Raw genomic sequence first — 23931 nt, forward strand, 5'->3', positions numbered from 1 at the left:
ATAAAAATCATGCATCTTAATTGACCAACACATTGCATTCAAGCGAGGAAGTCCTTTAAAACAGAAAGACAATAAAAAATTGTCTCAGCAAATTTTGCCGATAATTTAGCAATCAAAACGACAAGACACCAAAAACAATTGTTTAACGATGACTTTCTACATTTCTTCAAAAAAAACAGGCCATTGACTTTGCTAAAAATGTTAATAATATATTCTAAGTAGAATCTTGTGGATAATCTTTGTTCTCTTTTGTCAAACAAAAGCCATTGTTTTAATTGACCCAAAAAAAAAACATAAAAAATAAAAAGAGTTCATTGTTGTAAATACATATGGTCTTTAAAAAAATTCCTCTACAAAAAGGCTTATAGTTAGCCCATTCCAAGGCATAAGGCCAGCCCAATGTAAGGACTAATGGTAGCCATTTAATTTGACGGTGGGTTTAATTCAGCGTTTGTTATGGATTAGGCCCAATGCCTTCTTTCATTCAAAGACCATCTTCTGCAGGTCCAAATATACAGAGGATATTAATAATATATGCCAATTTTCAGACAATTAATCAGAAAGATAACATTAAAGGGAAAAAAAAAAAAAAGAAGGTATATATATATATATATGTATAAAGTGAACATCCACTCGGAATGTATCATAAAAGGACCCAAAAATACTAATTAACCAGTTAAGAAACTTAAAAAAGAGGGGGTAAAATCCCAAAAAAAAAAAAAAAAAAAAAAGAGAAAAAGACATTGACAGAGCTAGATTGTGCTAGAGATTCCATGCATGCATGCAAATGCAAAACTTGTAAAATTTCATGCCTTTCGTCGCAACAATTTGACTTGGGAAGCAGCTAGTTTGGCATCCAAAACAAACCAATTTCATCTCTAGGATTGAAATGGTAATCTTGAACAGCCAAATCCTTCCATCCTAAGTAATAAAAGCAGTTACCATTACCGCCATTGATGGTCTTTGTTAACTTCTTTCTCAAGAAATATACCATTGCTTTCCTACTTATAAACAAGTCTAGAATTATTATTAGAAACATTGTTATCCGATACATCTTAGAATGCAATGTGATACCTTTTCCCTATCAAAATATAATTCACTATTTCCATATTTTAATATCTGAATATATAATTAAAAGTTTCGACGTTCATTAGAATTAGTTTTGAAGATTGGATTTCTTTGAGTTTGAGAACTTTCTTTATCGCCATGGATCGTTTAAGTTTTGTAGAGTTTAAGGAAATATATCTTCGATAAGGGCTTGATGGTGTGTTTTGTTGGTCTACCTCTTCTACTTCTGTGTTGAGGAAATTGTAGAATATGGTTTTCTTCATGTTGCTTCTGATTTTGATTTTGATTTTGATGATGACGACGACTTAGGGTTTAAGGATAATGGGATTTTTTTTTTGGTTTGGAAAATTAATGAATTTCCTATTGAATGCCTTTCCTAATTTAAACCAGGAAGATTTTGAAAGATATTGGGCATAAAAAAGGAATATAATATTATTAACGTGGTTATAGATATGCGAATGCCAATGCATATATTACCAAGAAAATTTTGGTGATGGCCCAAACTTGCCATTAAAAAGGTTTATTGATTCTGTTCTAATTTTATATTTGCCTCTACATGTGATTCCTTTAATTTTGTCCACTAATGGGATGTCTTTTAATTTTTTTGAAGTAAAATAGAATCCGGGTGTCAAATTATATACTTTTTATTGATGTTGTTTACCCAGTAATTATTTCAAAAGGGAATCAAATCTGGAAAAAAAAAAAAGTTTAGGATAGCAATTGAAATAGCTCCCTTCTTTGCAGCAACAGAAAATACTAACGAAATGACGTTTAAATCCAATCCATCGTTATAATAATATTTTTCTTACGAAATTAATTTTTCAATTATTATCGGAAAATTGTAACAGTTTTGATCAAAATTTAACGGCTAATGTTAGCCCCTCTTGTAATTATTATTCATTATGTAATTAAATTATTCTTTGTTAATGAAGTAGATAGTTTTAGTAGTTGAGCATTTTTATTTGTATTTATGAGAATACGATTCGAATCAGATTGTTTATGAAAATATATATTCAAATCACATAAAATAAGAAAGATTTGAGATAGTTTATAAATTACATGATTTGTTAAAAAAAATTTAAAATATTCTTAAATTAATTAATTATCCTTAAATTAATTTAAAACTTTAATTATCTCATGCTTATTTTAATTATTAAAAAGAAGTTGAGAGTGGTCCTTGATAAATTTCCCGAATTGAATTGGTGGCGGTTCAGACAGCAATAGAACAGTTGGGATAAAAAGGGTTAAATTCCCGGTAAAACCCAGAAATTATTGTGAGATTTACGGGTAATGCCATCCACAAAATGAGAAGGTTGACTTCACAGTCAAAACTTGGAAAAGGACAAGGCGGTCTTTACTCACTACTCAACTGAATTCTTCTTCTTCTTTTCATTCATCCATTCGTCTGCTACTACCAGTTGGCTGCCGCGTGCCGGGAAGAGACTGAAAAAAAGAAAAGAAAAAAGGCAAACCCAAAAACGACACCAAGAAAAGGAACAAAACGACGGCGAATAAATAAAGAATGTACTATCAGATCAGAGCTTCGGCTTGGTCTCTGATCAGACGGGTGAAGCAGAGGAGGGTGAGTAGTAATCCAGTGGTATGGCAGTCAACGGGAGTGGGAGTGAGAAGATCCTTCACCACCACGGAAGGTCACCGACCTACCATCGTCCACAAACGCAGCCTCGACATCCTCCATGATCCTTGGTTCAATAAAGTAACTACCTACTAAATCCCTTTTCAATTCTCTCACTCATTTAATTCCCATTTTTCTGTCTATTTTCCAATCCTTTTTTTTTTTTTAATATCTTTGTTTTTCTTCGAAATTGGAGTCTCTTACAACGTATTATTTGTTCTTAGTTTCTTTTTTTTTTTTTTTTGGGGGGGGGGGGGGGGGGGGGGGCTGGGGGCTCCATAATGATGTCGATATTGTTGTTCGAGTAAATCTAATTCATTTCTGTAATTGTTAATTTTTTTTTTTTTTAAAGTTGTTCTAGTTTCTGGTTGATTGTTCGCTTTGTTTGAAGTTTCTGTACTGAAATTGAAGTTCCTTCTTTGCTCGATAATGGAGTTGCTAATGGTGATTTATTTGTTTTGATTGGATTGTTGATGCAGGGAACGGCTTTCTCGATGACTGAAAGAGATCGTCTTGATCTCAGGGGACTTCTGCCTCCAAATGTTATGTCTTCCGAGCAGCAAATTGAACGTTTCAGTAAGTCCTTGGTGTTTTTTGTGCATTAATACAGGGTAATTTGTTGCGTGTACTTGTTTATTGGAACTTGGAGTTTGAGAACCTTTAGCAATGGATCGAGTCTTGACCGGTTTCAGTTCAATGAACATGAATATGGGACAGTAGTTATAGGTTTTTTGCGATGTTTCTAAATTCTAATAAATTCTGGTGGCCAATCTTTTAGAATGAGCTCTGAAACCAATTAGTGGTCAATCTTTGCTATATAAACTTAATTTGTTGGGCGTTGATTTCCGCAAGAATGAGCTCTGAAATTGTGTATTATTAAGCTGATTAAGATCATTGCCTAGTGTTGCTCCTATCCTAATAAGTAGAGGATCTAATTGTTTTAATTTTTGAAATTGGTAAAGTAAAAACACCAATGTTCATTCTGTGTTGTTTAAAAATGGAAGTTCTTGTCTAGCTGAGTGTTTGCATTTGTTAGAGAAATGCCTTTGGTATGTATATATATATATATATATATATATAAATTTTCAGCTTTAAATAGTCTACCTTGCAAGTTAGTATTTGAGGCCTCTTTTGCATAAGAATATTCGGTGGTAGGAACTGAGGTGCTTATTTTCTTTTCTGTTTTCCTAGTTTGTCAGGGACTTGAAATCAGATGTTCTACTTTTTTAAGATGACTTATACTATGGTGTTCCAGCAATATCATTATTGTAACTTGTAAATGGCAGTGGCTGATCTGAAGAGGCTTGAAGTTCATGCTAGAGATGGACCATCTGATACAAATGCACTGGCAAAATGGCGGATACTTAACCGGCTGCATGACAGAAATGAGACCATGTACTATAAAGTAATTAAAGGCTTCTTTACTTACGTTTCATCTACTTCCATTTTGATATATAATCCTCTGGAAATTGATAACTATTATTTTAATTTAGTAACTAAGTAATTTGGAATATGAATCTAAATCTTATGGTTCTTATGTCTAACATATCATCTCTAATCCCTAAATTCATCACTGAATTGGACAGGTTTTGATCGCCAACATCGAGGAATATGCACCTATAGTGTACACTCCAACTGTAGGTCTTGTTTGCCAAAATTATAGTGGTTTATTTAGAAGGCCAAGAGGAATGTACTTCAGTGCAGAAGATCGTGGAGAAATGATGTCTATGGTTTATAATTGGCCAGCTGACCAGGTTGTTAATACTTCTCAATGCCACAACTAACTAATTCCATAATTAAATCGCCTCCCGACATCAACTTGGACACAACCAATATGGCCTTTGTTTCTGTAACAAACCATACGTATTTAGCTTTCCACAAACTAGAAGTTAAACGAATACTTACTTAACTTAATTGTATGTTCTGAAAATTTAAGATACAAAACCTTTCATATTGGGTTTCTTTGATGTCAATAACTGTGTGTGCAGAAGTTTTGAACTCTGCTTTGGCTTGTGTATAAATAGTTAATTTATTCAAGATTTCAGTGTTCACTTTTCAGAAAAGATTGCAGTTTAACCATATGAACAATTTTATTGAGTATAAATGTTTATTTTGCAGGTTGATATGATTGTTGTTACTGATGGAAGCAGAATATTGGGTCTTGGAGACCTTGGAGTTCATGGAATTGGAATTGCAATTGGGAAGCTTGATTTGTATGTTGCTGCTGCAGGGATAAATCCTCAAAGGGTATTTTATTTCCTTGCTACCATGCTCTTCTGGTTAAATATTTATCCTGTGCTTATTCTGACATATTTACTCAACTATACAACAAATGTGTATGATCTTTTTCACTATCGTTGTTAATGGCATTTTGAAATTTGCAAATAAGAGTATTTTATATGTTTTCTACATAATCTTTTGTGAAATTCAGACATGTTAAGTTTTTCTGTTTCTTAAAGGAAACACCATTTTGATAGATTATAAATGAATACTAATTACTTGATTATAAATGGGAATAAGTGAAAATTTCTAATACTGATTACTTGATTATGCATAGTCTTACTACTTTTTTATTTTAATTTATTTTATTTTTTATTATTATCTGAAAATGATTTTGGTTGCATTTCTTTTTAATGCAAGTCAACTTTCAGGATTCATTTTACTTGAAATGACCAAAAAAGCCCATTAATCCTATTGAACACTTGAAAACACCATTTTGATAGACTATAATTATAAATGGGAATAAGTGAAAATTTCTAATGCTAATTCTTGATTGCACATAGTCTTACTGCTTTATTTTATTTTATTTTTTGTTATTATCTGAAAATGATTTTGATTGCATTTCTTTTCAATATAAATCAACTTTCAGGATTCATTTTACTTGAAATGACCAAAAAAAGCACAGCAATCCTATTTTACAGTTGATGAAGTCCCACCCGCCTCCCCCACTTCCCTGTAGCTTTAACTTTTAACTATGATGCGAAAACACTATCTCTAGCCTACACTGAAAAGGTTCAACTATTTATGTTACGTTTTGGACGTTTCATCATTGTTGTTTGTTCATATCATTTGCTATATTAACCATGATTTACCCTTGGATCTTTTTACTTTTAGTATCCTGACTTTCACTGGTTGAAATTTTCTCTAAAAACTTTTTGTTCTTATCACTTCTCTTCCATTTAAAATAGGTACTTCCTGTTATGATTGATGTTGGAACCAACAATGAGAAGCTGCTCAAAGATCCCTTATGTAAGTATTTCCTCTTACGGTCATGGTTAAGATATGTAAATTTGTTGCTGGTTTGATAATGATACTATAGACATTGTTTGCCTCTATTCAAAAGAAAACCATTTTGTCTTTTATTATTAGACTTGGGATTGCAAGAACACCGTCTTGATGGTGATGAGTATCTGGCTGTCATCGACGAATTCATGGAGGCAGTTTTTACTCGTTGGCCCCATGTGATTGTGCAGGTAATGTAAGGTGTACTACATGTTTACATAGTCATTAGCATCTATGATTAATTAATGGTCCTCTTATGTCTTTTTCTTTCCCCCACCAACACCCCCCCCCCCCCCCCCCCCCCCCCTCTTTAATCTTTCTGAGAAATACTAACATTTTTGTCTCAACAGTTTGAAGATTTTCAAAGCAAATGGGCATTTAAGTTGTTACAACGATACAGAAATACCTACAGAATGTTTAATGATGATGTTCAGGTAACCAACTGATTACTTTAGCACAGAAGACATGTCATAGCATCTCACCATCTAAACTCCATAAAGAACTCAGAAATGGGATATAGACTAAGCATTTGAAATTGTCTTAGGTTTGATTTATAGATATAGTTGAGCTTCTAGCAATATTGAAGTGATTTCTTCTTATAGGGAACAGCAGGAGTAGCTATTGCTGGACTTTTAGGAGCTGTGAGGGCACAAGGAAGGCCAATGATTGACTTTCCGAAACAAAAGATTGTTGTTGCTGGTGCTGGAAGGTTAGTTTTTCTACTTCTTATTGAAAATCAACAATCAAAGCTTCTTTACTAAATCTTTGTAATGCTGCAGTGCAGGAATTGGAGTCCTTAACACTGCAAGAAAAACAATGGCAAGAATGTTAGGAAATAATGAAACTGCTTTTAAGAGTGCAGGGAGTCAATTCTGGGTAGTTGATGCCAATGTGAGTAGTCGGTGGAAGTATATCAATTCCTTGAAAACTGCCAAATATGGTCTCCAACTTGACCTATTGTTTCTGATAGAATGGGGCAACATTCATTTATTGACATTTTAGAACCTAATTTTTGAACCATGCTTCTTTATAGTCTTAATGATGATTTTATTTATGCATTATTTATAAATTATTCTGAATGTTTTTTGCGAAGTGCAGTTATCAGAGCAAAAGAAGTTGTGGTATTGTAATTACCTTTCAGTTTTTCATTATTCTATTAAAAGAAACTGTCTTCACAGATGCTCCATTTTCTCTCAACGTATGGTCAAACTGTGGGAAATAATTTTTTCCTCATTACCTAGTACCCACAAGTAGACGTGTGATACCTTTTGCATTTAAAATTTCATGGTTTATGTGCAAAACTTTTTTAAAACAAGGGGTTCTTTCCTTGTACTTTTACTTTGTAACCTGATCAACTAGAAGTTTTGGTGCTGGCCTTTCATTTGGTATGTCTCCATCATTGCCTTTTGAATGCGCTTACCAATGCCAAAAAAGATAACAGTAGTTGTCGTTTTTATGCATGCCCAGGGTCTGATCACAGATGAACGTCAAAATATTGATCCAGATGCCCTTCCATTCGCTAGGAAGATCAAAGAAATTCATCGGCAAGGGTTAAGGGAAGGTGCAAGTCTTGTGGAAGTGGTTCGTGACTTTTTCATATTCAGTTGTTTATAAATTAGTAGATTTAAATGTTATTTTCTGTTTCATATTTAATATACTAGTTACACATATATTGTTAACCATGTAAATCTGAAGAGTACTTAAGTCACAATGGGTCATAATATCTTATCCACAGACACTAATGTACTAACATGATATTGATTACATTGCTTACTTCCCTAAACAGGTGCAGCAAGTGAAGCCTGATGTGCTTCTTGGATTATCTGCAGTTGGGGGATTGTTCTCTAAAGAGGTACGAAGAAGGGATGCTCTTGTTCTTCTAATGGTTTTAAAAGTTTGTTGAATTGCTTATTTATTCTTGGAGTAATTTGACATTTTGTTTCCATGATCTGAAAGTATTATACAATGTCATTATGGGAATGTGAGAGAAATGCATTCCAAATGAATCTAGTGCATAATACTGGAAGCTTAAGAATAAGCAAGCTTAAGAACCTAATATGCCATCTAATATGGTTTAATTATGATATGTCACCTGGTTAGAGTATATTGTGAGCTTTGTGTCATAGTTTTAGGTATAAGTAAGTTCATCTCTGCTTGGTGTATTTAAGTCTTGGGTGAGAAGTTTGTTTTCATTGTTTTTATTTTTCCTGGAATAAGCTTATTTGAATTCTTGGAGCTTATTTTGGGTGTTCCTATGTCATTTGGTTCTGCAATATGGCCTTTATAGTTTTTCATTTAAATCAGTGGAAACGAATCGGGGTATTTTGCAGCAATATTCTCATTCCAATTGTGAGATGCTAGCGAGCTTACCCTAATCCAGAAGTGTGAGGCATAATGTCTATTTCTTTTAAGTCAGCAGAGAAAGAATTTTAGTAGTTTATTTCTAATTTAATTATTGTTATCTGCCTTGTGTCTTTCTCATTTGAATGTGATAAACTAAGTATTATGTTTTAAACCTAACTGTTGTCCAAGCTTGTCATATTAGCTCAATATTATTTTCTACGATTTTCAATATTTTTACTAGCCTGTCCATACTTCCAAATTGACTTCACACCTGAACTATTTAGGTATTAGAGGCTCTTAAAGGTTCAACTTCGACTAGACCTGCCATCTTTGCAATGTCAAATCCTACGAAAAATGGTATGTTCTTATTTAAAAGGGGGATTGGTGGCATGGTATGGTAATGAAGTTTTTTAATCTCGGAAGACTGACCTACTTTCTTTTGTTTCAATAATTTTGATTAGCTGAATGTACCCCTGAAGAAGCATTCTCCATTGTGGGTGACAATATTATATTTGCAAGTGGAAGTCCATTCAAGGATGTAAATCTTGGTATGTATTAGAATGAGTTTTGTTCACTAGCTTTTGTATATTTTATTTCTTATTGCAGTGGAGACTGTTAGAAAGTTTAAAAGAATATCAGATTGACATCCCATTCCTCTTTACGATTCTATCGTTCCACTGCATTTTAATTTGATAATTAAATGTCTGCCAAAATTTTCTCATTAAATCATAACTACTTTCCATAACAGGTAATGGTCATATTGGCCACTGCAACCAGGGAAACAACATGTACCTTTTTCCAGGGTAAGTGTTAACCACTTATTCTTTTTAAAAGGAAAATAAGTCTAGGATGGACCACTTTAGTTTGATTATCTTATAATACGTGTTTGTATCTGTCCACACAGAATTGGGCTTGGTACCCTTCTGTCTGGCTCTAGGATCATTTCTGATGATATGCTACAGGCTGCAGCAGAGTGGTACTTCTCATATTTCCTTACTTCTACTTTATGAACATTTGAAGACTAGAGTTTAGAAATAATTTCACAACCTAAACAATCAAGACATTATCCTCAAAAGAACAATAGAAATTATGAGCCATTATAATTAACAATTGCAGAAATTTATGACAATTGTCTTGTGAATAGAGCGAATAAGGAAATAGAGAGGTCACTGTAGAAAATGAAAGAGAATTTTATGTTGGTACTTCTGTTACACTATGGACAAATTTTGGATTTGTAAGTTCTAATACTTTTAGGATGCTATCCTAATTTGAACAATATGCTTTAGATACTCTCACATTCAATTGCAATCTACAGCCTAGCTGCATATATGACAGAAGAGGAGGTTCTCAAGGGGATTATATACCCTTCTATATCAAGGTACTTTTTGAGAGGCCTTTGTTCTTCCTATATTCTCTTTTCCTATAAGTTTGAACAGATATATGGTCAAGGTATTGGCATATAAGTAAACGAAATTCAAAATGCAGTATACGAGATATAACAAAGGAAGTGGCTGCAGCTGTGATAAAGGAAGCTATAGAAGAGGGTCTAGCCGAAGGTTACCGTGGAATGGATGCTCGAGAACTCCAGAAACTTAGTCAGGTCTGATATTTATGAGAAATCCAGTTTTAATTTATTCTTCCTAGGATTATGTAATACTTGATTTTTTATTTTTTTATTTTTAAGCAGTCCAAGTATGTCTATGCTTGTGATGCATGTAGATGAAAGAATCAGGCGTGTTAGAATTCACTAATAAATGGATTGCTTATTGTCTGCAGCATGTGGAAAATGAATATGATAATTATTAAATATGAAAAAAGCAGCACCTAATTTAATCTGCAACTTTAAATTGCAATCATGACAGTGATTCTGGCCCCTTTTCTCGGTGCAAAGGGAGATTTAATTTGATGGTTATAAAATAAAATGTCATCAGGATACCAGCATTCACATACATCTGCCAAAGAAATTTTTTTATTGAAATATCTTCATCTGGTAAACTGATAACTGGATATCTATCCCTGTTTGGAATCACTCACATATTGCCTAGGTCTTTGTTTTTGTTTTTGATTTTTTTTTTTTTTGATTTTTTGATTTTTTGATTTTTTGATTTTTTGATTTTTTGATTTTTTGATTTTTTGATTTTTTGATTTTTATTCTTTCCAATTTTCATCACGTATTGCCTGGTTACTTACACAATATTTGCATGGTTTAGCTTACTTCCCCAGAAGCTCCACCCATCCAATTCTTAATTACCAACCGCGGCCAGATACCACATACTGTTAGTGTTATTAGCATCACAATGCCCTCAAAAGATAGGTTGGCTTGTTGCAAGTATGATACTGCTAGTAAAGAACCTCAAGCTTTTTGGCTGAGGACTAGTTGGCTTTCTTATGGAAAGATGGGTATATGAACATTCCCAGCATTTTGTTCATCTGATATTTGAACTTTATTTAAGGATATGTTCATGAGAGGAAAGAAACTCTGAAGATACGAGTCAATTTCCATGTTATCAAGATGCATAACCATTGCACAAATGATTCACTTGTATAATTCCATGGGTCGAACAGTATATCAATTATTTAAAACAATAGCTTGAACAGTATTAGTATTGTTTGCAAGAAGTATTTATTTTTCTCCCTACCTACTCTCCCTACCATCTATGGATTGCTCGTCTCTAATTTCTATCCATGATGAGTTTTTGATAGTTTTGCCTAACGAAATTAAATTTTTTGTTTGCAGGAAGAAATTAGAGAGTATGTGAAGAACAATATGTGGAGTCCCGATTACCCCACAGTGGTTTATAAGAAGGATTGATTCCCCATACCTGTAAACAAATCATTGTTGTACGTATCAGTTCGTTTGGTTAACTAATTTGTTTTGGCATGTTACTCATAATCATGCATATTATATTCAACAATATGTGAGCTAGATTTAAAAATTCTATCCTAGAAAGTAAAACAATCACTCTATTAGTGGTTAATCATCAAATTCTACACAATTTATCGTGGAACTTGTTTTCTTTGTTGCTTTAAAATGTTTTCTTTTACAGAGTGTGTGCGATACAAAATTGACAATCCTTTGAAATTGTTTTGAAAATCTCTCCAAGACCATATCTTAATAGTTACATAATTTGATCTGAATTCTTGAATTGGTCTTGGTTACCTTGCTTATTAAGCAATTATTATTACCAAAGATGTTAACAGCTCAGCTAGAATTAGGAACTTCATTTTTGTTCCTTCTTTTTTGTTTTTTGGTTGTTTGACAAGTATTCTGTGGACCATGTAATAACTTTTAACCCGTGTCGTATTTTATGGGGATTTGGTGCTTTTATTATTCCAACCGACCCTCTTTAAGCCAATATCTTGTTGCTCATTTGTCCTTACCATTTTTGGAGTTTGCCTATTGAAATTTGTTTGGCCAATGACAATTTGGATACTCTCTCTCTCTCTCTCTCTCTTTTCCCCTTCTTTTTGGGGCTTTAATATTCATGGCAACAGGACAACAAATATTTTGAGTAGAAGAAGAAAAACCATGTCAAAGCCTGGAAGTACTTCCATGGAAGTCATAGTCTAATGGTTTCGTGCAAGTCACACGCATGTAATAGTTTGTTATAATAAATAATGATAGACAACAAATATTGGACTTTTTTCTTCACCAAAAAACATTGGAATTCCTTTTTTTTTTTTTTTTTTGGTATTTTAAGAGAAAAATATTTGACAAAATTACTTTGTAGATAACTAAAGGGTATGTCTAGTTCGTGACTTTTAATTTGACAAAAAAGTTCGCGACTTGAAAATTCTTCATCTTTCTTTTTCTTGGAATAAAAAACTGATTACTTAACTAAATATTACTTTTTTTTCAAACTCCTTTCCAAAATGCAAATTAGAAAAGTGCAGTATGACTATTTTTTCTAACATGATTATCCTTTTCATCTTTTAACAGATTTTATTATTTATAAATTTAATATATAATGACTTTAAAAACTATTATAAACTAGGATAGCATTGCGATTATTTTTTTAATTATCTCTTTTGAAAAATTTGTACCAAACAAAACTTATCTTAGAAATAAACCTAAACATAGTATAGTTTTGAATTTAAGAATCATATATGAAAAAAAAAAATATTGGAAAATTTAATTGCATTTCAAAGAATAATTGTTTTGTTGGTTTTATTGATGATGAATAATTATTTTCAAAGCTCTAAAATTCTGACAAATACATTTCATCAGTAGTGTATTTATTAGTCAAAAAATACAACATAAGTTAAATTTAATGAAATATCATTTGAATAAAGGTTCTATTTTAGTAATAAAAAAAAACATGAAATATAATTTGATTTATTATTATGAATCAATTTACAGTTGTAAAGTTAAATAATTAACGTTTCAATAAAAGAATAAAAAAAAAAAAAGAGAGTTGATAATAACGAAAAAATAAACCATTAAAATTTAAAAAATCTAAAATGGTGTTTGAGGGGCTTGAGAGAAATGTGAAGGATTTCATCGGGTCGGATAGTATATCAACCGGTAGAATAAAAAAACAAAAGAAAAAAAAACAAAGCCCATAAAGCCAGCCAACAGCCGCCAAACCAAACTCAACAACGGACGGATCTAGAAAGGAAAGATGTTTTACGGTCCGAAGGGGGACCCACTAAAACGCAAACAAAGTGGAAAAAAAAAAATTTCAAATTTCAAAATTTCAAAACGCGTCGTCCCAGTTGACCCCAGGAAAGTACTCCCAACGGTGCGCATCAGGCGCAATATATCTTTTAATTCCCTTTTGTGTCCGAAAACCAGTAAAAACTAAGAACCTAACTTTGTGATTAATTTCATTTCTGCCCCTCAGTTTTTGCTTAGTTTGGCGTCCATTTCAAGTCCAAGCTTTTGCTGCTTTCTCTTCTTCTTCCTTCTTCTGCTGCTTGGGCTTTTCTTTCTGATTTTTCTTCTTCCTTTTCTCTTTGAAAAGCCGATTTCTAGGGTTTCTATTTTGAGAGTTTTATTACTTATTAGCAAAGAGAGAAGGAAAGAAGGAAATAAAATAAAAAAATTTATTTTCTGGGGATATTTGAGGGAAGATGACGACCATGGAGAGCTTGATCGGATTGGTGAATCGGATCCAGAGGGCTTGTACGGCTCTCGGTGACTATGGAGGTGGCGATAATGCTTTTTCTTCTCTTTGGGAAGCTCTACCTTCTGTTGCCGTTGTCGGTGGCCAGGTCTTCTTCTAGAACTTTCATCCATTCTTTAGCTTTTTAGATTTTTGGATTTTGGATTTGTGTTTTGGGTTTTTGAGATGGGGAGGTTGAATTGTGTGGATGGGAAAAGTTTAAGGCTTGGAGAGGTAGGGGCGGAGTTTTAGAGAGGGAAAATTGGGGTTCTTTGAAGAGATCGTAATGGGGTTTTTTAGAGAGGTGGGATTTTGGGTAGAGATTGAATTTATGTATGATGAGTATATTGTAAGAGCTGAAAGCTTATTGAGGGGGATATAAACAATGTTTCTATAGAGAGAGAGAGAGCGAGAGAGAGCGAGAGAGAGAGATAAAGATTTGAATTTTCCACAAGTTCGGAAATATGAGTTTGTGAAAGCTTAAAAAAAAGCTTGCTTTTTCAGTAAAGACGAAATGTGAATTTTTCAAATATGAATCTGATTTCTTTTACTTTTGGATGTTTGCTGGAATTGATAACAGAGTTCGGGGAAGTCTTCAGTGTTGGAGAGTATAGTTGGGCGTGACTTTCTTCCCCGAGGATCAGGTTAACAAGCTTTTTTTATCGTTATTGTTATTATTGATATTGAATTTGAAGTGTTTTATTTCTTCTAAAATTTGATGGAGTTGCTTTTTTGGATTAATGCAGGGATTGTGACGAGGCGGCCTCTTGTCTTGCAGCTTCACAAGACTGAGGGAGGAGTTAATGAGTATGCTGAGTTCCTTCACCTCCCTAAGAGGAGATTCACTGATTTTGGTATGTAATGTGAACCTCAGTGTTTCCTTTGTACAATCATAATGTGTGTATTATATATAGCTGTTCAATTTGGGTTTAGAATATATGAAAGAGAAAACATTGGATATTTAGTTAACAAGTTTAGACACCATGTAGCTTCTTCTTTTTTATATTTGTGATGGGGGATACTGGTCGCACCCAAGGGTACACCAATAAGCAGTTTGACAGAAGTCGTATGGCAAGGTTCATTACTTGATTAAGAACCTTAGAGTCAATTGTCTTTATTAGATTGCTCTTTTTATGTTCTCAATTTTTTTTTTTTTGTGTGGCAAGCATTATCGTTTTTCTTTCGTCATATATGGTCATATGGTCATAAATAGCATACGTACCTGTCCTTGACGTTCTAGGTGTGTAGCATTTGTTAGAGACAGTTGGGTGTCTTCTTATTATGTTGTTGTTTTGCAACGTTGCAAATGAGATAAGTTAATTTCAAAACTAACTTATGTTGTCTGAGTTTTTTCTGCAGCCATGGTTCGTAAGGAAATTCAGGATGAAACTGATAGAATGACTGGGAAAACTAAACAGATCTCTCCTGTTCCAATCCATCTTAGCATCTACTCTCCTCATGGTTTGTTATTCCTTCAGTTAATTTATTTATCTCTAGAAAATATGTCTACTTGTTTCTTATTTCTAAAATAAAAGCAGGGAAGTCCTATCATCCAAGCATCTTAGAATTTTTCTAGATTCTGCAACATTATTATAACACTTTTTTTAAATTGTGAAGAGTCCCATGGCAGATTAAAATATGTTATTATTATTGTTATTATTTTGCTAATTACTGTAATTCCCGTCTTCCTTATGCAAATTTCTTTTTCTCCTTCACTTGGCAGTTGTCAACCTAACTCTCGTCGATTTACCTGGTTTGACAAAAGTTGCCATTGGTACGTTGGATATTTTATCACTCATTATGATGTTATATGGCACATATTTGACTGCTTATTTAGTCATTCACTAAGGCTGTTATTCTAATCAGAGGGGCAGCCTGAGAGTATTGTTCAAGATATTGAAGCCATGGTCCGGTCTTATGTTGAGAAGGTAATTGAGAATTATCATTTCATTTTCAGAATTATAAATTATAATAGCTTTAATCTTGATAATTTATCTTCTTGGACATGCATGGGCATACGTATAAGAGACATAAACCCATGCACATGCATATGTATAAACATTCATTGAAGATTTGGGAACTGGGGCCTCTTATTGCTTTATGTTCCCGTAACATTTGATCTCAAAGGGATAAACTTGAATGGAATATAATGAGTTATATTTGTAACTATATCAATTTTAAGCAATTATATGTATGTAGGATATATTTGCTAGAATAAGTAGTTAAAGCTTTACTTGTTACTTGTTTGGCTTTCTCTTGCTTTAACTTCATGTTTATCAATAGTCTTCTCATTTAGCCTCTTTATGCAATTAATGCTGCTCATTATTGGTCCTTCTAACTCTTCCATATTTATTACTTATTTCACTGGTGGACCTGTACAATATTAACTTTTTTGTATAAGAATAAGACACCTAATTTTCTAATGCTGACTAACTTTTATGGGTAGACTTGGGAGCAAAAAATAGGCTGGCTAGATCTTGAGTGACAAGAAGTCAATTCCTCAGATAAAATTTTATGTAAAATTTTGATATTCTCGTCATTTTCCTGTAATAGACATTACGAATAAACTCTTTAAGTGCATTAGGCATTAGTATCCCGCATAAGCATGTCCCCCCACATATTCTCTATTTTTTCTTTTGATGCAGGTGTAATTTTTTCTGTCATTCTCTAGTGTGCTGGATTGGCAACCTTTATGCATACCCATCAGATTTTGGCTGTTGCGCCTTCTTTTTTACATCAATTTTCTCTTCTAGTTAGAAACTAAACTTTGTTAAAATAAAAGAGATTACAACATCTCAAGATGGTGAGAAATCCCCTATTAATTAAAGATGCTAAGGCAATGCATCTTTCCAAAAATTGAGTTGTCGCTAATTGGATGTATCTTTAAATTCCTTAGAAGTTGATGCCCATAAAGAAGCCATGCACTTATTCTTTCACAACAGAACAAATGAATTTTGAATTCTCTAGTATATCCCATTTCTTTCAACATTAAAAAGGAATCATCATTAGATGTCCGTGCAATTTTTTTGTTTTTTGGGTACTTCCAACAAACCATTAAAAACATAATTGTTAATGAAAACCAATAGGGTGTAAGCAACCATGAGATTGTATATGTTCTAAGTGATGATTATGTGCTTTTGTAGCCTAATTGCATCATATTGGCAATTTCTCCGGCCAACCAAGATATAGCAACATCTGATGCAATCAAACTTGCCAGGGAAGTGGATCCTTCAGGTATGCCTTTGTCATTTGTAATTTGGTTTTACAGACTTATGTCTTGTCACTTCTTCAAAACCTTGTTTAAAACTTTCACAGGTGAACGGACGTTTGGAGTGTTGACAAAGCTTGATTTGATGGACAAAGGAACAAATGCATTGGATGTAAGACCTCTACCTCTCTCCCTCTCTCTCTCTCTCTCTACTCTGAATGTGCAAATTTATTGCATTTTACTACTCAGTACCATTATAAATTCCATTTCTAGTAAGCAGGCTCCCTAGAGTTGTTATGTTTTATTGCATTTGAAATACCCAATAAATTGGATTATGGTTTCTGTATTTTGCATTCGAACTGATGCATTTTCCACACATAACTTGCTGTTCTGTTTCTTTTTTTAGATTTCTGGAAATGCTAATTTTACAGTTTCCATCTTGTTATTTAAAACTCCATGTCAATTTCGTTTTATTAAATTGTATATAAAAAATAAAATGTATGCTTCTTACTCTGCTTTTACCCTATAAGGTTCTTGAAGGAAGATCCTATAGGCTGCAACAGCCATGGGTTGGAATTGTGAACCGTTCACAAGCTGATATTAATAAAAATGTTGACATGATTGTTGCAAGACGCAAGGAGCGTGAGTACTTTGCAACGAGTCCCGACTATGGACACTTGGCTAGTAAAATGGGTTCAGAGTATCTTGCAAAACTTCTTTCCAAGGTTTTTTTCTTTAAAGCTTTCATTGGAATCTGGAACTTCTCTTTTCCTGAAATAACTTTGATGGTTTATCTTCATTGTAGCACTTGGAGTCCGTTATTAGGGCTAGGATTCCAAGTATCACATCTTTGATCAACAAAAGCATTGATGAACTTGAATCTGAAATGGACCATCTTGGTAGGCCTATTGCCGTTGATGCTGGGGTGAGTGGTTAAATTATTTAATGACTCTTTCACAAATAAGATTTATCTTTTGTTATTAACTAATATGTTTCTTTTAGGCTCAATTATACACTATCTTGGAACTTTGTCGTGCATTTGACCGGATTTTCAAGGAGCACTTGGATGGAGGGTAAAACGTTTATCATCCTTTTCAACTTGAGCTTATCATTGTTTTTGGGATCTTACTTTTTCATAAGTCAATCCCTCTGGACTTTTTAATTTTCCAAGATAACATACTTATTGGTAGCAGCAGGTATAGAAGATTTATTGTTGATTTGCTTCTGTGTGCAACTCTATGTATTTTACCACTTAAGATAATGCCAACTGCCATGCACATATCAGTCAATTATCACACTTGATCTACTTGTGTCATAATTATTCTGCTGGTTTGGTTGGAACAGTATTTGATGGCAGGTTACTTAAGGAAATTGAGGTTTGACAATTAATTGAAAATCATGATGTTGTTAATTTTAGTATTTTTCTATCTCATGAAAGTATTTGGAATAGTTTGGGTGGCTTTTATCACCACACTAATGCCTGCATCCATGCTTTGCCAGCCCTTGCTAAGTTGGTTCTGTAATTTCCAAATTGTCTTGTACATAGTCTTACTTAGACAATACTTCCATTTCTTTGCGTTTATTATTTTGGTTGTTTATGTTATTACCATTTGTCACTTCAGCTGCATCCCTGATAGCTAATATAATTTTCTAATAAAATTTTCTCGCCATATATTTTTTTGGCCCCCCTTTTTAATCATAGGCGGCCTGGTGGTGATCGGATTTATGGCGTCTTTGACAACCAGCTACCTGCTGCTTTGAGAAAGCTTCCATTTGATCGTCATCTTTCTTTGCAGAACGTAAGGAAAGTGGTTTCTGAGGCGGATGGTTATCAGCCACATCTTATTGCCCCAGAGCAAGGTTACAGACGCCTCATTGAGGGATCACTTAATTACTTTAGAGGCCCAGCTGAAGCTTCTGTGGATGCTGTAAGTTGTCATTTTTTCCATACTTGCTGTAAATTTCATAAAGAAATGTATATTCAATCTAAGTGAGATATATTTGGAAGCTTCTATCATTTTTTTAACTGACCTAGACAATTTAATGTAGGTTCACTTTGTCTTGAAAGAACTTGTGAGGAAGTCCATTGGAGAGACTCAGGTGAGAATTGAAGGAATTTTAATTGGTTGGTATGTAGTTTAACAAATGTGCTGTCAGAAGAAAGTGAGTTTGCTTAAATGTTTGTCACTCAATAGGAGTTGAAGCGGTTTCCAACTCTGCAAGCTGAAATAGCTGCCGCTGCTAATGAGGCCTTGGAAAGGTTCCGTGAAGATAGTAGGAAGACAGTTGTAAGATTGGTTGACATGGAATCTTCATATTTGACTGTGGATTTCTTTCGTAAGCTTCCGCAAGAAGTGGAAAAAGCAGGAGGACCCGGAGGGCCAGGAGGGCCAGGAGGCCCAGCTGCATCAAATGCAGCAGATCGTTACTCAGAAGGACACTTTCGAAGGATAGGATCAAATGTATCCTCATATGTGGGAATGGTGTCTGAAACACTGAGGAACACAATTCCTAAAGCTGTGGTGTATTGTCAGGTTAGGGAAGCCAAACAGTCCTTGCTAAATCACTTCTACACACAAATAGGGAAGAAAGAGGTACTCACTCTCTCTCTCTCTCTATCTCATTTTCGCTTTTATTTATATGAAGGCTCATTTGTCTCTGTGAAAAGCTCCCTTTTTTCTTTTCTATTTCCTGAACTGTAATTTAATGCGTTTGGCATTTGTTTCAGGCTAAGCAGTTTTCACAGTTGTTAGATGAAGACCCAGCACTGATGGAGAGGAGGCAGCAGTGTGCAAAAAGGCTTGAACTTTACAAGGCAGCAAGGGATGAGATTGACTCTGTGTCATGGGCCCGCTAGATTGATCAGTATAGAGATGATCACGGATGATCGAGTCCCTTGATGGTTTGACTTGTTGGGAGACGTGATATTCTTTTGATTATATTTTGTTTTCATGATCCTTTATTATATTTCATTGTTAAGCAGTCTCTCATGCTTAGGGATGGGATGCTCTATTATTGTTTTTGTCTGATTATTTTCTTTTTTACCCTTTTTTTCTTTTGTACGAGTATTATGTAAATCTGTAGAACTTGTTTGGCTTCTAAGTATGTAATATATTAGACATTGATTATTAATTTTCCCCCTTTTCTATAATCCTATGTCAATGCTGGAGATATTTCTGTTTTGCTTCTTTTTAGTGGCAAAAATCATTGATTTGCATCAACTACGGACCGACAAACGGTCTTCAAAAAATAGGTTTAAGAGTATCCAACATCTAATCAATTAACATAAAGTATTGTGTCATAAAATAATGTATACTACAATAAAAACATTGGGGCATATCTTTTTTTTAAAAAAAAAAAGAAAAAAAAGAAAAAAAGAGGCTAATGTAATCATTTGACTAGTTACATCATATTAACGTTTTATATGCACCATCTTCTCATAGTATAAAGATTTATTTTTTTACTGTCATAGGTTGGTTAGATTATTTGTAACCCTAATAATTTATAGCGTTTTTAAGTATTTTGCCACTGGTATCTAATAAAGTGTATCATGACAAAGGAAACAAATTAAGGTCGTAGATGAAATCACCAAAGAATAACAATGAAAAAACAAATCCAATTTCTGCACAGTAACATGGAATATTCCAATAAGGTAATATGATCTATGCCTTTGTCTCTAGCAAGTCTTCCAATGAAGTCCACACTTTTGGGTCATCAAAATCTTTGATAACAAAGGAGGCTCCAGCATCTAGTAATAGTTTTTCAGGGTTTCTGGTGCCTAAACCCACTACTGGCATCCCAGCTGCTACACCAGCTTTCACTCCTGAAACAGAATCCTTTAACAACCAAAACCGAAATTAGAAAAAGGAAGGAAAGTTGGATCAAATTTCTAATAAACAAATACTGGTTTTTATGCAAAAGTTTAGACAGTTTCCAGAGAGCCAAACCTCGAAGACAAAAGCATGTTTATGTGAGATTTCGAGTGCTTTAAGAGCCGTCAAATAGGGGTCAGGAAATGGTTTTGCCCATTCACATTCATTGCCAATAACAAGAATTTCAAAGAAGTTTGAAAGATCTAATATTGATATTATGAGCTCTCCATTTGGTCTTGGAGCATTTGTCACCGCAGCACGTCTCAATCCATGTTCATCTATCCATTTGCACAACTTTTGCAAGCCTTTAACTGGCTCTAATTGCTTGGATGCCAATCTGAAATATATTCACTTAGAAAGTCAGGTTTAAGAGAGGTCCAGTAGCAAACTACTATTCGTTGAGCAAATAAAAGAAAAACAAAATTTGTAAGTCAATCAAGAAAGCCACATGATTAAAAACTAATCAATTTCTAGAATTACAGACATTCTGTAAAGGATCTCATATGACATTGTCGATGCAGGCTCAAAATCCAATATCAGATTTTTAGACCTCCCTCCTACTTGTCAATACTGGGGCATGTAATAAGGATCTGTTAGGCAGAATCTCTCAGGAAATGTATATAGAAGCTCAAAATGAAGAGTTTTCTATGAGAGAAAAACTCAAAGAATTCCTTTAGGGATTAGACAGAAAAAATGGTTCTGCTTCTAGTTTGTGATTCCACTATCTGCTCCTCCAATGTAAAAGATTACCATGAAGATCTACTGTTAACACAAATATTCTATGTTTGCTTTAGACTCTAAATAAGCAAAGTATCCTGTTCAAAAGCCTTTGGATGCCTTATCTTGGAGCTCAAACAGTTGGTTGGTCAGATTGCTTTCCTCGTATAGTCACTAATCATTCTTTTCCAGAGTTTTCTAGTGATTGGTGAGGTTAAAGTGATAAAAAGACGGATGCTATAACTCATATCTTATAGACCATGATTTAGATAAAGCCAAAAGTAAAGAAAGCATACGTCTTCTTAACTTGAGGGGGAAAAAAAACAAAAAAAGAAGTAATCAATTATTGTAGTATCATGGTTTTGTCAGGCTCCAAAAGGATCAATAGATTTCTTGGTGCACAAGACTTGCATGCACAAACAAAAAACAGAATCTTGAAGTTACCTTTTGTCAGGCTCCAAAAGGATCAATAGATTTCTTGGTGCACAAGACTTGCATGCACAAACAAAAAACAGAATCTTGAAGTTACCTTCGGAACATGTCTTCTTTATCTTCAAAAAATTTTCTTGCTCTCTGGATATCCCAATCAGGAAGGAGGGTTCCACAAAGCTCCTCGTTATGCCTGCCACTAATATTCTGAATAAAGAATTCATCATCGATGGGGATTCTACCATTGAAACCTACCTGTGCAACACCCACTGAAATGGTCTCACAGGATGCTAGATGAAGAGATGGAGACAGAGGGTAAAAGAGAGAGATACTTCTGAAAGCATTTCACGAAATGCATAATAATGGAGAGGATCTGAGCCGCACAATATTCCATCAATATCAAATAGAATTGCTTTGAGAGGAGCAACAACAGCGAAGGAATGACTGCTGCCATCACAAATGGGAGAAATTAGTAAGGAATACCAATACAGCAAACATTCGTAAAAAGGAAGAAGATTGTTTCTGGACACATATAATAGAGCAAAATCATTTGAAGTTACAAGAAGTGGGGATTTATACTAAGATATAATATGGATCCAAAATCTGGAAATGCCCATTGTCTATCATCTAAGATAAAAACGAAATACATGCACATAAAAAGGGGGAGAGAGAGAGAGAGAGAGAGAGAGAGAGAGAGAGATCATCTACATTGTTGAGGAAGTATGAGACTGTGCAAAAGGTTGAAGGCTAAGAATAATACAAGGACTCTGGAATTTGTTCAATGATTACGAGGACTCTGGATTTTGTTTAATGATTAGAACTTAAAAAATTTGAGGTTTTTTCCATGGATTATGATCTTGTTCCATGGCTTGGAAATAATTTCTTCAATCTTTTATATTCTAACTTAAGATTCCCTTGGAACCTGAATATAGAGCCTCCAAAAGGAGGACAATCATACCAGATTTTTTCAGAAGCAACATAGATGAAAGATGAAAATTCTTGAAAGGATGACCCTTGTAGTTCCCATGTGCATGGCGTGAAGTACTTATTAACACCATCTTCGTAAATTTATATTCTCATATGACAATCAATTTGTTCAAATTAGATGCCTACAACTTTATGGTTCATATTATGCTAACTGCATTCCTCAAAGCAAAGAAGTATTTCTAGAGAGACTTTACATCAAGAGCGATAATGTGTTTCAAATAGTCTACATGTTTCATTTAGATATAGTGCTCCATCTCCACGCAAATTTTACCATTTTTATACTGGTCACTGCGAATAAAACTAGTACAAGGAAATGGCAATATCAAGAAGAAACTTGTATATGGAACAATCCAAAGGTAGTGGCACAGCTAAACGAAAATTTGATAGAAGAGAATGACAAATACTTGCATAAATGTAGGTTTTAATACCACTGAAATGGATCAGGGAAATCAAAATTACCTTTCAACTGGATTGGGATCTGAAGAAATGGACATCCGAGGAAGAGTAATGGAAGCTACTTTTCTGGGGATTGGTGCATAAATTCTAGTTTTGTTGAAACGGGTGTTGGAAAGATATTCTTAGAAGATGTTTGGATGATGAGGAAGCTGAGCAGAAGCAAGAGCTACCATAGCCATAGTATGGAAAATGGGTAATGGGTAATGTGATTGAAGAAGATAGAGAGAAAGAGAGAGAGTGAGATATTGTGAGAAAATCTCCTCTCTCTCTCTCTCTCTCTCTCTCTCTCTCTTGGAAATTGAATGGTTCTTCAGGATATGCTCCCCTGCTTTATGGGGCTGTTCTGCACCAGTCAACTAAAGATTAACTTTGTTTTAGACGATGTTAGCATCTCATAAAATGTCTTTTACTATATTTATATATAGTTTATCGTTTTTAATTAACCAATAGCAACTGAAAATTTACTTAAAAAATTCACCCAAAAAAATAACATTTACTTAACAAAAAAAAAAAAAAGAATATTTTATTTGATTTTATTATTGTTAGAGGGAAGTGATTCTAATACAATTATACAAGGCAAGAGAATATATGGTCTTATTTCCAGTGATTCTTTTTGGGGTAGAATTTCTGAGTCTGGTTTGTATTTTTGTTTTTTACTTTTTCAGAATAATACCATTGAATTGTGAATATAATGGTCGTCAGAGCTTAAACATTTTTTGAGATTGTACTAAAAAAAAAAAAAAAAAGTTATTATTATTATTATAGTCTAATAATTATATTTTGCTTAAAATTTATCTGAAAAATAAAAATAAAAATAAAATTTAATGT

The 23931-nt window shown here is 33.7% G+C and overlaps 3 protein-coding genes across 6 annotated transcripts; 2 read left to right on the forward strand and 1 right to left on the reverse strand.

Annotated features, from left to right (window-relative positions):
• Nucleotides 1-2461: 2461 nt before the first annotated feature.
• Nucleotides 2462-11337, forward strand: LOC107421706 (NAD-dependent malic enzyme 62 kDa isoform, mitochondrial). Its single transcript, XM_016030998.4, has 19 exons — nucleotides 2462-2785; nucleotides 3184-3280; nucleotides 3991-4109; nucleotides 4291-4458; nucleotides 4823-4951; nucleotides 5893-5953; nucleotides 6074-6177; nucleotides 6337-6420; nucleotides 6589-6695; nucleotides 6766-6877; nucleotides 7454-7567; nucleotides 7773-7838; nucleotides 8614-8686; nucleotides 8791-8877; nucleotides 9078-9132; nucleotides 9234-9305; nucleotides 9645-9707; nucleotides 9815-9929; nucleotides 11067-11337. The coding sequence occupies exons 1-19, from the start codon at nucleotides 2591-2593 to the stop codon at nucleotides 11139-11141; spliced, it is 1896 nt and encodes a 631-aa protein (XP_015886484.3). The 5' UTR covers nucleotides 2462-2590; the 3' UTR covers nucleotides 11142-11337.
• A 1719-nt stretch (nucleotides 11338-13056) lies between these two features.
• On the forward strand, nucleotides 13057-19774 carry LOC107406070 (phragmoplastin DRP1E). Its single transcript, XM_048475077.2, has 15 exons — nucleotides 13057-13543; nucleotides 14015-14078; nucleotides 14181-14288; nucleotides 14794-14895; nucleotides 15158-15208; nucleotides 15301-15362; nucleotides 16578-16668; nucleotides 16750-16814; nucleotides 17173-17367; nucleotides 17448-17567; nucleotides 17645-17715; nucleotides 18345-18570; nucleotides 18692-18742; nucleotides 18838-19236; nucleotides 19371-19774. Exons 1-15 carry the CDS (start codon nucleotides 13403-13405, stop codon nucleotides 19497-19499), a joined length of 1875 nt encoding a protein of 624 aa, XP_048331034.1. The 5' UTR covers nucleotides 13057-13402; the 3' UTR covers nucleotides 19500-19774.
• Nucleotides 19775-20201: 427 nt separating this feature from the next.
• Nucleotides 20202-23410, reverse strand: LOC107406072 (haloacid dehalogenase-like hydrolase domain-containing protein Sgpp). Of its 4 annotated transcripts, none has more exons than XM_016013166.4 (5): nucleotides 23107-23410; nucleotides 21993-22107; nucleotides 21761-21867; nucleotides 20590-20851; nucleotides 20202-20478 (listed from the first exon to the last, which is right to left on the reverse strand). In XM_016013166.4, exons 1-5 carry the CDS (start codon nucleotides 23139-23141, stop codon nucleotides 20305-20307), a joined length of 693 nt encoding a protein of 230 aa, XP_015868652.3. In that variant the 5' UTR covers nucleotides 23142-23410; the 3' UTR covers nucleotides 20202-20304. The 4 variants fall into 4 exon arrangements, with proteins under 4 accessions (XP_015868652.3, XP_015868649.3, XP_048331039.2 ...); XM_016013163.4 differs by having other exon boundaries at nucleotides 21761-21915; nucleotides 23107-23409; XM_048475082.2 differs by having other exon boundaries at nucleotides 21993-22104; nucleotides 23107-23408.
• Nucleotides 23411-23931: the final 521 nt, after the last annotated feature.

This window comes from Ziziphus jujuba, chromosome 5 (genome assembly GCF_031755915.1).
Source record: "Ziziphus jujuba cultivar Dongzao chromosome 5, ASM3175591v1".
Lineage (NCBI taxonomy): Eukaryota > Viridiplantae > Streptophyta > Magnoliopsida > Rosales > Rhamnaceae > Ziziphus > Ziziphus jujuba.

Excerpts from the sequence above, each read along its gene's own strand:
- LOC107421706 (XM_016030998.4), top strand. The coding sequence starts at position 2,591 with ATGTACTATCAGATCAGAGCTTCGGCTTGGTCTCTGATCAGACGGGTG. Across the intron at positions 6,878-7,453 it reads TCTGGGTAGTTGATGCCAAT|GGTCTGATCACAGATGAACG; the intron begins GTGAGTAGTCGG and ends ATGCATGCCCAG. Across the intron at positions 8,687-8,790 it reads GTCAAATCCTACGAAAAATG|CTGAATGTACCCCTGAAGAA; the intron begins GTATGTTCTTAT and ends AATTTTGATTAG.
- LOC107406072 (XM_016013163.4), bottom strand. The coding sequence starts at position 23,141 with ATGTCCATTTCTTCAGATCCCAATCCAGTTGAAAG. Across the intron at positions 22,108-23,106 it reads GATCCCAATCCAGTTGAAAG|CAGTCATTCCTTCGCTGTTG; the intron begins GTAATTTTGATT and ends TTGTGATGGCAG. Across the intron at positions 21,916-21,992 it reads TTCGTGAAATGCTTTCAGAA|GTAGGTTTCAATGGTAGAAT; the intron begins GTATCTCTCTCT and ends GGTGTTGCACAG.
- LOC107406070 (XM_048475077.2), top strand. The coding sequence starts at position 13,403 with ATGACGACCATGGAGAGCTTGATCGGATTGGTGAATCGGATCCAGAGG. Across the intron at positions 14,289-14,793 it reads GAGGAGATTCACTGATTTTG|CCATGGTTCGTAAGGAAATT; the intron begins GTATGTAATGTG and ends TTTTTTCTGCAG. Across the intron at positions 15,209-15,300 it reads TTTGACAAAAGTTGCCATTG|AGGGGCAGCCTGAGAGTATT; the intron begins GTACGTTGGATA and ends TATTCTAATCAG.